This window comes from Curcuma longa, chromosome 19, assembly GCF_044706935.1.
Source record: "Curcuma longa cultivar G26 ecotype Majalengka, Jawa Barat chromosome 19, ITB_CL_G26_1.1, whole genome shotgun sequence".
Lineage (NCBI taxonomy): Eukaryota > Viridiplantae > Streptophyta > Magnoliopsida > Zingiberales > Zingiberaceae > Curcuma > Curcuma longa.
The window spans coordinates 2,987,519-3,001,316 of NC_133879.1; the positions used below are offsets into that span (position 1 = coordinate 2,987,519).

The 13,798-nt window shown below is 38.7% G+C and overlaps 1 protein-coding gene across 3 annotated transcripts; it reads left to right on the forward strand.

Moving 5' to 3' along the window:
* Positions 1-10,354: 10,354 nt before the first annotated feature.
* LOC141812553 (putative E3 ubiquitin-protein ligase XBOS32) lies at positions 10,355-13,025 on the forward strand (the record flags this gene model as incomplete). 3 transcript variants are annotated; one of them, XM_074700554.1, is given in 10 exon segments in its annotated part: positions 10,355-10,527; positions 10,726-10,932; positions 11,036-11,095; positions 11,163-11,234; positions 11,325-11,500; positions 11,576-11,736; positions 12,439-12,497; positions 12,562-12,608; positions 12,714-12,854; positions 12,934-13,025. In XM_074700554.1, coding segments are annotated over 9 exon segments (1,003 nt in total), but the record flags the coding sequence as incomplete, so codon positions are not given.
* Positions 13,026-13,798: the final 773 nt, after the last annotated feature.

Sequence of the window (13,798 nt, forward strand, 5' to 3'; positions counted from 1 at the left end):
TGCCAATTACAAAGAACAAAACCAAGATATCATGAATCAGAAGCACCAAGGTTCATTCAAGGAGCAACCAACAGGGAATCAGAAGATCATAGATTACCTTAATAATCGTAGCATTTGGGCAAGAACTATTATCGATAACAACCCTAACAAGTGAAAGAAAGGATTAGAAAATTCCAGATTCAAAAGCGACTACTTGATGTAAGAGAATTTACATACCATGGAGGGTTCATTCTTCTGATGAATTTCTCATATTCACCGTTACTGTCCCAGGAAGAACTTGAATCTCCATCTGCAAAAGCAGTTGCAGTTTCGAGACATTAGTAGCTAATCCGCACATAAATCTGCAAGGGGCCAGTTCCTTCTTTTTTCATCAAGGAAGAACGCATTCAACACAAAATCACAACAAAACAGGGTTACACTAAGGGCAAAAGGCGAACAAACAAGCGGAAAAACCAAACGAGCGGCGGTGACTTCATTGAGAAAATCGAATGGGCATATGAAGACCAGTGCTGACAGCACGCCAGAACAGAAGGAATCAAATTGAGTAGTTGTAAAACTTACCTCGAAGCAACACAATCGAGCTTCGGGCGGAGGGCAGAGGGTGGAGGCGTTGCAACGACTTTTAAAAACACAGTTTTTGTGTTGTCTATCTTCGAGCGTTGAGGATGGGGCATAGACCGGAAGCCCAGCGCTGCCACCGCGGAGGCGGCGCATGTAAGCCAAGATTGGCGACTCGACTGCAGCGCTAACTGTAGGAAGCGACGGCAGTGGGGACAACAGCGGCCGCGTCCAGGGATCCACGACCGGAAGTGGCAGCACTAGAACCATGGGCAGTGGAGGGCGAGGGGTGAGATGGGCAAGCGGCAGAGGGCGGATGCGGTGGAGACGGGAGGTCAGGGGAACGGGCGGGGGGACGAGGGATGCGTTCGAAGAAGGATGAGGGCTTGAGGAGGGTGTGGCGGCGGCAGCTCCGCAGGCGGAGGCCGGATCTGGCTGTGAGCGGGGCACCCGGTGAGCTTCTGGACGACATCGCAGAAATCGTTCTTGTCAATGTTGTAGATAGGCGGCTGCGGCTAGTACGGCGGGCCTCCACGGCAGCTACCACTGGCACTCGTCGTGGCCTCCGGAGAAACTGTGAGCTTTTCAGCTACAGGATTGGGGTTGGGGTTAGGGTTTCTGGGAAGGGGCTTGGAGCGATGGAGCGATGGAGGGGAACTCTTGCGATGGTCGGACTCTGCTGCCCTAGAGGAGCCTCCATTACTTGGCCTCCCGACGAGAACTAGGGGCTTAGCTTCGGAGGGCGGATGAGAAGACGAGCTAGCGAGCGGGAGAGGGACGAAAATGGGGCGGGAGAAGAGAAGAGGAGGCGTACGCACGAAGGAAATCGCGAAATCGCGGACTCCTCTGATAAAAAAACCTGCATATAAACTAAACCCTCAACGACAACCCTCAATGACAATACTTTTTAAAAACGTTGTCTTTGGCAAAAAAAATCCGCTAAAAGACAACGTTTTCGACAACGGTTTTTTAAAAGTGTTGTGGTTGACCCAAAATAAACGCTAATAGATAACGCTTTCAGAACAAACGTTGTCTTTTGGTTTCAAAAGACAACGCTTTTGACTAAAAACGTTGTAAATTGAAATACCACAACGCTTTTGCTAAAAACCGTTGTCTTTGGGGCGTTGTCTATTAACATTTTTCTAGTAGTGGGCATTAAGTCAAAGCTAGGGTTTCACTTGCCATTAGTGTAGATATATATGTTAACTTCACTTGAAAATAGTTTGTTAAATTAAGGAGATAATAAACTACTAGTAAACTTAATTATCTCCAAGAATTTATTATACATTTTGTGTGTATTGTATGTATAGGCAGGCCTCAATGAAGATTAAGTCCACAATGATTAATTAAGGCTCATAAATGTTGGATACTAATAATATAGTTAAAATAGACAACTTTATTAATTTGGACTTTCTTATCAGTAGATTCGGCTTGACCAAAAAGAAATGTTGACTTTAAGGCATGCCCAATTAGCTGAATTTACAAAGTTTGACTTCTTGTGATAACTTCTGTGTTTCTACATTTGGAAGGTCAAAGTTGCCACCTGGAATTAAATCTTTTATTAATTAATTAAGTAACCAAGTAGGTGTTTGATCAAGGTTAATTACTCCTCTTATCTTGTACTTAGCTATTGCTATTAAGTGAAACACCTTAATTAAATATAGTTATGTAATATGATGGAAGATTCTTCTTTCTAATTGTTTTCGCCAAACATCATTGACCATCCACCAATCAATCATCATTATTTCCCTTGCATGTATGCTGCTAATCGAGGAAGTTTTCTTTGGGTTTGTAGGAATACAAATACAAAGATTATTGTGAATTTTGAGACCAACATAATTGCTACAGACCAAGATAGAGAGCACAGTTAATCTTAACATTGACTTCCAAGTGGTCTCTGGAGTCTAGACCTTGTCAACGTCTCACGTATTGGCCTCCCATCGAGAATGATGACCATAAATGATCACAACTATGCTTTCTGTTTTCTTAATTTCCTAGGCAACAGTCACAAGCTAAGATTCTTTATCCCATTATATTATACCTAACACCTTATATTACTAAGTAATGATATTCAGGATGTCAACCTGTATGTGCCACCCAAGAGTGTCAATCTGATAATCCATAAGATCAAAGGGTTGGAATCCTCGATGGGGAGAGTAGTGCCTCATGCAACCCATGATCAACCCTCTGAGTAGTCGAGGCATGCCGACGTATATGACCACGATCTCAACTACTACCATCATTCGTACTACGGATGTGGCTATGGGCACAACTACTGCCCCAACCACTATCACGGGTAAGTCGGTCTCGTGGCATCGCTTATAAAATCAAATAAAAACTTCAACAATCAATTATAATCGAGATATTTTAAATACATAAAGGATCTCTAAATCCTATAACTCAGAGACACAACTTGACTCAAGCATAAAATAAAATCCCAAAATAGAGTTGAAACCCACAGACAGAAATCGTGAACTTAGCTCTGATACCAATAAAATTATCACAACCCGGAGGTGATGTTCCCGCCCATCGGAGGGACCTCACTCAGTGACGATATAATAAGGAACTAGTATAATAACAGAGACATGATATACCATAAGCTAAAATAATCCCAATTGAAAATCAGCACGTCGAGTATCTGAGCAACTCTAAAGAAAATGAACCAAGGTAGTATCAACTCTGTGCCTGCAAAACTTGAAGACAAAGAATGTAGATAGTTAGCCAAAGGTTAAGTGGGGAATCAGAAAAGATGTGCATGAATTTAATCTTAATTAAGAAGCCAAGAAATTAGAGTGGATCATAATTTCATATTGTCACTTTAAGTTTTTGTATAGTTCTCCATGGGTACATAATATATATATATATATATGTGTATATATATATATATGTGTGTGTGTGTGTGTGTATATATATATATATATATATATATTTATCATTTCTTCATTTATTATTATCTAAAAATCAAGTAATATTACTATTATCTGTCATCACCAGTATTATCAATTCTTGTTATTTAAGCAAGTTATATCATCGCCATTATAATCTCAATATGGTCAAATGTTATAAACAGTATCAACATTTATATAATTAATTAAAAAGTGCACAAAAGGAGCCAATATCATCAAAGTGTAGTAATATCTCATGTATGTATAGGCTAATATCCTCCTCAGAATATACTGTCGTATATATTATCTAACGTACGGACTAACAACCCTCATCGGTGGAAGACAAAATAAACATTGACCGTGGCCTCTGCTCTACCACAATATATAATATGTGATTGGTCAGTGCTCTGGACCGAGAAATACATCACACCACCACTACTCAAGTATACGGTCTAGTACTCTGGTATAGAACTCTAGTATAAAAGTAGGCTCTTAGTTAACACCTTTTAATATTTATCATTTCTTTTATCTCATTTCACGTCATATCTTTTTCATCAATTATCATCATTGTTACATTCTCAGTATGTATCTTCATCATTTGGTCTAAACGACCAACTCCAATCAAATTACCTATTATTCACTCATTTAGGTATCACAATCAGGTTTGCAGGTAAAGGTAAGTATCAATATGTAAAAGCTAAGTATCAACAGAATAAAATATTAATAGTAAGAAATATAATAGATCAAGCAATGTAATGACAGGTATCAACAGGTAGAGTAAGTCAGAGTATCTATTTAAATTTTCAAAAATACCCTTTCCCATTTTAATCACCCCTAGATGAATCTCATGTGTGAACAGGAAATAAGTCAAGTATTATCCTTTAATAATTTAATTCTTTTAACCCCGTTTCAATAGTTTAAAGATCATTTTAAATCCCCTTTTTAAAACAATTATACACATATAAATATATATCTATTTAATATTTATTTATTCATGCACAGGGAAGATTAAGAGTCGAAGGATAGAAAGTACCCACTTTCTGTCTACCAAGCACCGAGTGTCAGCAGATTAGCATGCTCCACTCGAACCAATATCTATACATAATATTAAAATACTCAAATAATCAAAATATTACCCTATAATAATAATAACAACAAAAATCTAAACCCATCTTAATAAGGGAACAATTGAACTTAAAATCCCATCTTAAAATTCTAAATCGCGTGTGCAGGAAACAATCTAAACCTACTCAAGTGTACGGTAACTTAAAGAAAAACCCTAAATCATCAAACAAATATTGTTCTATCATCACTTGCCCATTCTAATAGAAACCAGTTAACAAAAATATACCTCCTACGAGCTAGGGTTGCTATTAGTGGCATCGAAAGGGCAACGATGATTTCTTGTTGCTGTTGATCGACTGAAACAGGCAACAACTAGGCTTAGCTGGTGGTTTGGCGAGCTTTGACGGTGAGACCAAGAAGCAAGGACAATTGAGAAGGAGAATATGAGCTTACGGTTGAAACAGGGCAGTAATTAGAAAAGAGGAACAAAGAGATACCAAGGTTGTTTTTCCTTCGTCGCTGGCAACCTGGATCGCGATCGACATTTGTTGCTCGCAATAGCATTGCAGGCGAAAGGCGGCAGGGATAAAAGAAGGGGAGACGGATCTAGCGTCGTGGCTCTCTCCCTCTCCACGCGCGACTACAAGCAGCGACGAGCAGCGTCGCAGGCGTGGCAAGAGGCGCTCGTGGACGCGGCAGGCGGCGCTCGCGGACGCGGAAGGCAGTGGCGATCGCGAGCAGCGACGTCGCGGTTCAGAGCAGAAGCAGGGGCGGCGTCGCGTTAGGGTAGAAGCGACGGGTGACTGTGGGAGGAGGCGACTAGGGTTTTCGGCAGCAGTAACCTTTAAATCGCGAGGCTTCTCCGAAGAAGGCGGAGATCGCGATCAGGTGTCGCGATCTCTACAAGTTCCATTTTTTTACCGATTCTAATAGTTAAATTATTTCATTTACTATAATAAAGAGACAAAACTTGAATGTGACTGTAACACCCGGATTATTTTTCCCTATTTTTAAGATTTTTTATATGTAAAATTATAATAAAGATCTTTAATTAAATAATAGAAGGGAGTTTGATAAAATAAAATAGGTGAAAAGATTCGTCTTTGCAAGACGAATCCAACAAAATTTGTTTGGGTCAATTTGGAAGTCGTTTGATGGCCGAACCAAGCGAACCAAAATTTTGTCTGGTTCGATTTGAGAATATTACTATTTTATCTCCAATAGCTTGACTAATAGGTTGCAACAGCAATTCTTCAAATTGAGGATACGAAGGTGGTTGCACTGGTAAACGATAAAAGTCCAGAAAATTAAAGACAGAATACTATATGTAAAGTTTATATGCCTCGAGCAATTTTCTGCCAAAATTCTGAAACAGAAACAAATGCCTACGAGCTTTCTTGTATAGTTAGGTTCAAGTCTTAAAAGAAAACATACTTACAATGTTCAAGACCACTACGTGAAGAGGAGCATCATAGAAAGCGATATCGTTCAACTCAGTACCAGTCCACTTGTGCAAAGTGATCTTTGGACCAGATGCAACCAACAAATGACCTTGGAGAGAAGCTATGGCAGACACAGCACCCTTTAACTCTTTCGAGTAAACCTCGGAAACCTGTCAGACAAAAAAATAAGTAAAACTAAAAAAAAATCCAAACCAAGTTCAGAAAGTAAAGCTTTATTTAGTTAATAAAAATTAACTTTCTATTTTACTGAATAATTACCACATTATGAGAACTGTCAACATTTTTAACAAAAGTGTACAGTAGCATTCTTCCTCTAGCAGCTACATCCTCGCCCTGTACATAAGCTGTCCCGATGGCTAAAAGGGTTTCATTTTCCTTTGTCGTCGTGTTCTGCAGAGATAATACCAAAGTTATTAACAAGAAATTTATTAAAAAGAAACCAGACTAAAAATGTTCAGGATGAATGATGTTAGGACAAAACATATTCTAGAGCATGTCAAGTTAAATAAACTGCCAAAAATTCTATGATTTCTTGTTCAACTTACAAATAATGTGACCACTCTAACAGTAAGCGCATTTTCAGAGGTTTGCATCGGAATTGTAGCCTTAGTTTCCCATTGTTCTCCAGGCATGGCAAGTCCTAAAATGTGGATCTCAAACTCATCGATAGTATAATTTTTTTGAAGATCATCGGAGTTGACATTATCATTGTCATTCATGTGAACAATATATTGATCAGCAATAGAGCTAAGGACTTGATTAAGAGGTCGAACAACCTGCAGAACAAGAGTTGATACTAAAAGCATGCGAGCGAATTATGTGAACCGAAATAAATGCTTGCCAAAGAGTACCAAAATTATGAGAACTGCAAGATCTAAACAACATAATGGTGTCAAAGCACTAAACTCGTGAACGAAGAATGACAAAGAATAGAAATCTTCTAACTATTGTAAACTTTCCAGATTAGCATATTTTGTTATCAAAACCTGACTCAGTATTTAAAGCAATGAGCATACAAGCTTTCATGAAAATGACGTGCAGCAGCATTAACAAGTCTCCAGATACTTTTTTTCACTATAAATTTCATGACACATTTCTTCCAAGTTCCAAAGTCTGAACCCTTAAACTAACTGTCTGATTATACTTGGAAGAGAAGGCATTTGACAAGTAGGCTATGAAAAACTTCACATAGTAGGCTGTGAAAAACTTCACATAGTTTCATAAGCAAGGATATTGAAATAAAAAGACATGTGGTAACCAAACACTAGAATTTCTATACAAGGAACTATGATATACTTTAGAGAAAAGATTAAAATTTTTAGAAATTTAAATCCAATGCAGATGATAGCTTACTTGGAAAGATACTATCAGTGGATACAGGTTTCTCTCAGCATAATAGGTGACTTGATGAGGGGTACCCCTCAAAGGAATCTGACAGAATAGCTAACAGCATTAGTTCTTCCAAATACTAAAATGATGTAGAAAGCAAGATGCTTCTGCTATTTTCACCTTCTCAACTGGCCAGTAATTATCATAGTTGCATCTAGATGGTAGCTGGCATATTTTCAAATAACCCTAAGACGAAAAGGCAATGTGACTTGTTTTGTGTTCCTTGTAATCAAATTAACAAAATCAACTTAAAGGAACTTATAAATATCAATTTGCAATAACCTCTGAAGTAACATATATTAATCCATGATTGCAATTTAAATTGTGCAGAACAGTGAAGGCCACAATGGAGCCATTGCAGAGCTACAGAGATTCAAATGAGGAATCTTAGATAGAACAAAGAGAACAATCTTTTGTGTTAGATGATAAACATGAAAAACGGCATCTTAAAGCTCAACCATCAGTGATATAAAACCATAAATCTTCGAACTTTCGTCAATGAAGGAAAGACTCTCTTCACTCACTCACAACCCTTAAAGCTCCAAGCTCCTATGCTCTAGTGATCAAGAAGTGATCTGGTGATCAACCGTAAAAGCTTGGAGCAATCTTGTGAAGAAGAAGAAACCTTCTATTGTGTAAACATCTTTTCCTTCTTCTTCATTCGTGTGCTTGATTTGTGTAAACTGGTGTAACTTGGTGTAAGAAGGTTTCTCCGCCTTCAGTGGTTTAACCGAGAAGGAGAGGAATAGTGGAAGAGTGGCTGAGTGAAGATCCTTGGATTAGTCGCCTCAAGGAGGCGGATACCAAGTAAAATACGCTTGTTAGCATTGTAGAGTTGTAAGGGAGTGAAGAGAGCCTTTCCTTCATCGACGAAAGTTCGAAGAGAAGCTACCATTGTGGAGATATTTTGATTCCATCGGTACTAACAAATGGTATCAGAGCGAGACCGCTCTTCACCGGACTAACCGCCGAATGAACCATAATCCAAATCTAACCATGTGGTTTGAACCTTAAAACAAAGAAAATGGGTGCTCCCGTGTCTGAATCAAGAGGACCAGACATCAGGTAAGAAGTCCTAGTAGGTTGGGTGGACCGAGGGGCAAAAAGTCCTAATTGCGACTAGGTGGGAAGTCCTAGTAGGTCGGGTGGACCGAGGGGCAAAAAGTCCTAGCTGCGGCTAGATGGGAAGTCCTAATAGGTCGGGTGGACCGAGGGGCAAAAAGTCCTGGTGGGCCGAGGATTCAGACATAAAAAAAAAACGACGTTGAGGGGGGCTTGTGGTCCTTTATTTGAGGGGGGATTGTTGGGTTGCAAGGGTGCAAACATAGCCCCACATTTAAAGTACATGGAAAAGATCATGGAGTTAATATGATGGAAAGTATCTCCATTGGAATGAGACCTTTTGGGGAGAGCCCAAGAACAAAACCATGAGGGTTTAGGCTCAAAGTGGACAATATCATGCCATTGTGGAAATATTTTGATTCAATCGGTACTAACAATTCACTCCCTTAGGATTTTTCTTTTGCTTAATGTTCACTACTCATTCAAGACTTCTCATTACCCTTAAGGTTCACTCTCATAGTTTTTCCTCTTACTTAGAGTTTACTCCTTCAAGATTTTTCACTATCTAAGATTCATTTCTTTAAGATTTTTTCACTCTCATTCGGTCAATTTTAATCTGTTTAGATTTTTTTTCTTTATCGATCATCCAATTAACTTTGATATAATTAAACTTTATTCTTGTTAATCATCTGATCAACTTAACACTTGTCAATGCATATCAGATTTTTCTTATCAATACCTATCGTATTATCCACTCATCAGCTTGATCTTTCTATTTTTCAACATCTATTAGATTTTTCATCACAAATGCCTAATCAACTTTAATTCGCATGCACTTTATCCAATATCAAAGGTTAAAAGTAATGATAATCCCAGTCAGTCGTAATGACTCAATCTCTGAGGATGATCGGTTCGATCCCACAGAAGTTTCCCATCGGCCATCAGGATAAATCGGGAAACGCACGCAGCGGCCAACCCAGATGCCCAGCATCCTTTGATTGCGATCGCCATTTGGAAAAAAAATTTTACAAATATATCGTAGCTAGGGATCGAACCGTGAATGCCTGGGTGACAACCCGAATGTCTTACCGTGGCACCATAGCCCAGGGACTTCCGTGGTGGTACGTAGGGCAAGGCAGATATACCAATGCCATTATTTAACAGTTGAGTTAAAATTGCTAGACAAACCTAAAGAAACACAAATTTATAAAACAAATAATAAAAGAATATACAAAGACATGAAGAAAATCAATAGCATTAATGAAAGAAGAAAGGAAATAAATTCCTCGGCGACCGACAGATGAAAAGCCGTTCGTAGTTTAACTAAGTTTTTTGTAGAACAATTTACTATTTTGGCAGGATTATATAATTACAGTAATATTTTTTTATAATGCAGTATTTAATTTTTCAAAATACTTCATCCTACTTTATAAAAATTTATTATCGATTATCAAAATAAATAAACAAGCACCAATCATGTGTCAAACATTAAATATCTAATAAATTATAAAAATATATTATCTTTTTATAAAATGAAATCTACCACCTCAATAATCTCTTAATCATCTATGAGAAGATAAATCGAGAAATTGAATTTACCATGATAAAGAAGGATATTATCTCGACTTTGTGAGATTCGAACTCTTATTTTCTTCTATAACTCTGTTCAATCGTAACAAATTCAGCGGAAACACGAAAATATATTATCGTTGTGTGAGACAATTGCAGTAATATTTGATCGGGTTAAATTGGTTGGCGGTTGATATGATTCGTAGATAGATACTTGAATTTAGAATGATTTAAAGGGTGTTTTAGATTTTTCACGTGTCAGGTGGGAGGACAAAATAAAAGCGTGGGCACCGGCTGCCATTAACGACTGCGATTTCTGCCTATAAATAACAGATACCGTAAAAAGACGTCGTCTTTGCGCTGAATCCGATCTGGAATCAGCTCCCGACGACGAAAAGATCGAGTTGGGGGAGATACCTTGTCGCTGATACTTCCAAATGGAGGAGAATTTGCAGCTTGTTTCGTCGAGAAAAGAAAGGATTTTTTCTTTGATGGCCTCACCAGGTCGTTGGTGTTGGTAAGGATTGTTGCGGGCGGTAATCTCCCTTTCCTTTTCTTGACCAAGTTAATGTAGTTTTCTTGATAGCGATCGATCCAATTATTCTTCTTCCTCAGTCGAGATCTAGACGCTACTGTTGGAATGCGCTCATTAGGCTGTTCTTGTGGAGGTCCAAGAAGGAATTTTGCTTCCCAGCGAGTGTTTTCCCAGTTAATTTCTTTTCCATCTCTTGTAGAGTTTGGGGATCATGGGATTTCTGAGCGTCGTGGGCAATTCCTTCGGGTGCTCCGCCACCGGAGAGCGGCTGGTCTCGGCGGCGAGAGATGGGGATCTGCAAGAGGCCAAAGCCCTCTTAGAGGTCAATCCTCGACTTGCTCGGTACTCCACCTTCGGCGTTCGGAATTCGCCGCTCCATTACTCCGCAGCTCAGGGTCACCATGAGGTAGGTACCCAGAAGCCTGGCCTGCATCGTTTGATTTTGCATCTCGTTAAAAGTATCAAACGGATCTATAAGTTCGTTCATTTGGTGATTTGCTCTTCTCCAGATTGTCTCTCTTCTGATCGAATCTGGAGTTGATGTTAACCTAAGGAACACACGAGGGCAGGTAGTACCAAAAACGGTGTTGATTTTCTTGTCTTGATTTTATAGTTCAACTCGTGTTAATGTTGCAGACTGCATTGATGCAAGCTTGTCAATATGGTCGTTGGGAGGTTGTTCAGACATTAATTCTTTTCAAAGCCAATGTAATCTGCAATTCCACCTACACTCAAAAATTGCTTGCCAATTTCAGATTCTCATTGTCTTTTAATACAATGTTTGGAAACTGGCCACAGATTCACAGAACAGATTATCTCAATGGCGGAACAGCTCTCCACTTTGCAGCTATCAAGGGTCACACTCGTTGCATACGTCTTCTCCTTGCCGACTATGTTCCAAGCATATCTATTTTTCTGAAAATGATGAGGTCAAAATCAAAACGGGAATCATCTATTCATGACTTCGACAAGAGGTATATTTAGGTTTGTTGGCATCCTGTGCATGTTTCTTTTAGAAGAAGATTTGACCTCCTGCTGCTAATTGGCAGTGCCTTATCTAAGGTTGTGAACCAAAAGGCTGATGGAGGCATCACAGCTCTGCATATGGCAGCACTAAATGGGCATGCCGAGACCGTGCATTTACTACTAGACTTGGGTGCTAGTGTTTCTGAAGTCACTGTAAAAGATGGGTCAACAATTGATCTTATTGGTTCGCTTTTCTCCCTTTTTTTTCTTGTGGAATTACGTCCTTCATAGTTGGTCAGTTTTCCTCAAATTTAGAAAATTTCTTTGATCTTTGTTAGATAGGGGAACATATGAAGAAGAGAATTTGTTTTTCTGATCAAATATGGTCATGCCATACTCAATACTTAACCTTTGCAACCTTCTTTCATTATTTTTATTTGCTCCTATCATACACATCTAAGGCATATAGATAGGACAGAAAATTTACAATTATTGGATCATTTTCAGGAGTAAAACAGATTTGTTGATTACTCTCATCAAAGCTCAAGTCTGTAGAAATGAATGCATTGCATATGATAGTAGTCTACATTCTCTAACATTTATCGTCTAAGCCTCATGACTTGCTTGAGAAAAACAAGAAGGTTGTTGTCTGGTAGCTTCAATTGGAATAGAAGAGGGCACTTATTTCAGTTAATCACCAAGAAATAGTAAATTAAAAGTTCTGCAATTTTCACTATACAAGTTTTTCCACTGGAGATCATTATGCTCCGCAATAGGTTTCAGTTATTCTTTACTTTCTCTAACTAGATCACCATATCCTTTAACTTGATCACTGTAAATTCACATAAAGCAATTTTGTTTGATCTATTCATTCATGTAATTAAAGACGAAGTAAGGTCAGTTATATGAAAAAACTAAGCCCAACCCTTTTAATCTTATCAAGCAGGTGCTGGAAGCACACCACTTCACTATGCGGCTTGTGGGGGAAATGCAGTGTGTTGTCAGGTATTATTTCTTTTTCATTCTATCTGTAGTATGCTAGATCAACACGCGATATATGGGCATTCAGGTTCTGATAGCAAGAGGAGCCAGCTTGAGTGCTGAAAATGACAATGGGTAAGTTCCTTAGATTTAACTTGTGTTGATTTATAGTAAAGCTCATATAGAGCTAGAATTCTGCCTATTACTTGACTACTTGCATATATTTCTTCCACCCCTCAGATGGACCCCTTTAATGGTAGCCCGTTCATGGCATAGAAATTCGATTGAGGAAATCCTAACTCACAGATCAAGTGGTCGCATCAAGGTTCTCCCCTCCCCATATTTGTCTATTCCTCTTATGAGCATCATGAAGATTGCTAGGTAAGTCTATTTTACTTTTGTTATTTACAAACTTTAACTGTACCCTTATCTTTTGTCCTAATAAACTACTCGTACGCAGAGAATTGGGCTGGAGGAGCACAACCCAGTCACCTGCGTGCACTGATCCGTGTGTTGTTTGCTTGGAAAGGAGATGCACAGTAGCTGCTGAAGGTACGTTGATTCTTATTTGTCAATGGGTTCAGTTTATTTCCCAGCCTACTACTGTGGATTATGCCATTTCCTATTTTACTTCTGTTTTGTCCTGTCAGAGTTCAATCTACAAAAATAAATATTGCTTGGACCTACATAATTCTAGATACCACAACAAAACTACATTAGCATCAGAGCAAAATATAGTAAAATAAATCAGCATCTCGATAATAATCACCGACCACCGTATATGAAAGCGATCGAAATATCAACCTTTCTTGAAACTAGGGCAAGCAGAGGAAACATTGTTGGCCACTAAATGCTAGCAAGAATTCAGTGGTATGATAATATAAGAAACAAGATCAACAAAGAAGATAGTAAACAAGAATCAGAACACGCAAACTCAAAGAATTTGAAAATTGAAACACAAAGGGGAAATACCTCATATACACTAATGCAACATGGTATTACCGATTAACATATACTGTTGCGTTAAGAAAAGCTAACAATATATGTATAATACATATCTCAAATAGTAATACAATAAGTAGAAATCAGAACTACATCAGTGCCTTCCTAGTTTTAACTAGCACATCATAATAACCATTTCACAAGTAGCTTTGAGTGTGAAACCTATGGATTTCCCTCCCCTACTCCGAACATTATGAAGAGGTACACTACATGCACTCAAACATAAGTATGATTGCCTCACTAGTAGACCAAAAATGCACACTCACTGGCCAGCACAAATGGCAAGTAGCTTGCTGAATTGTGCTGGCCGAATCATGTAACTT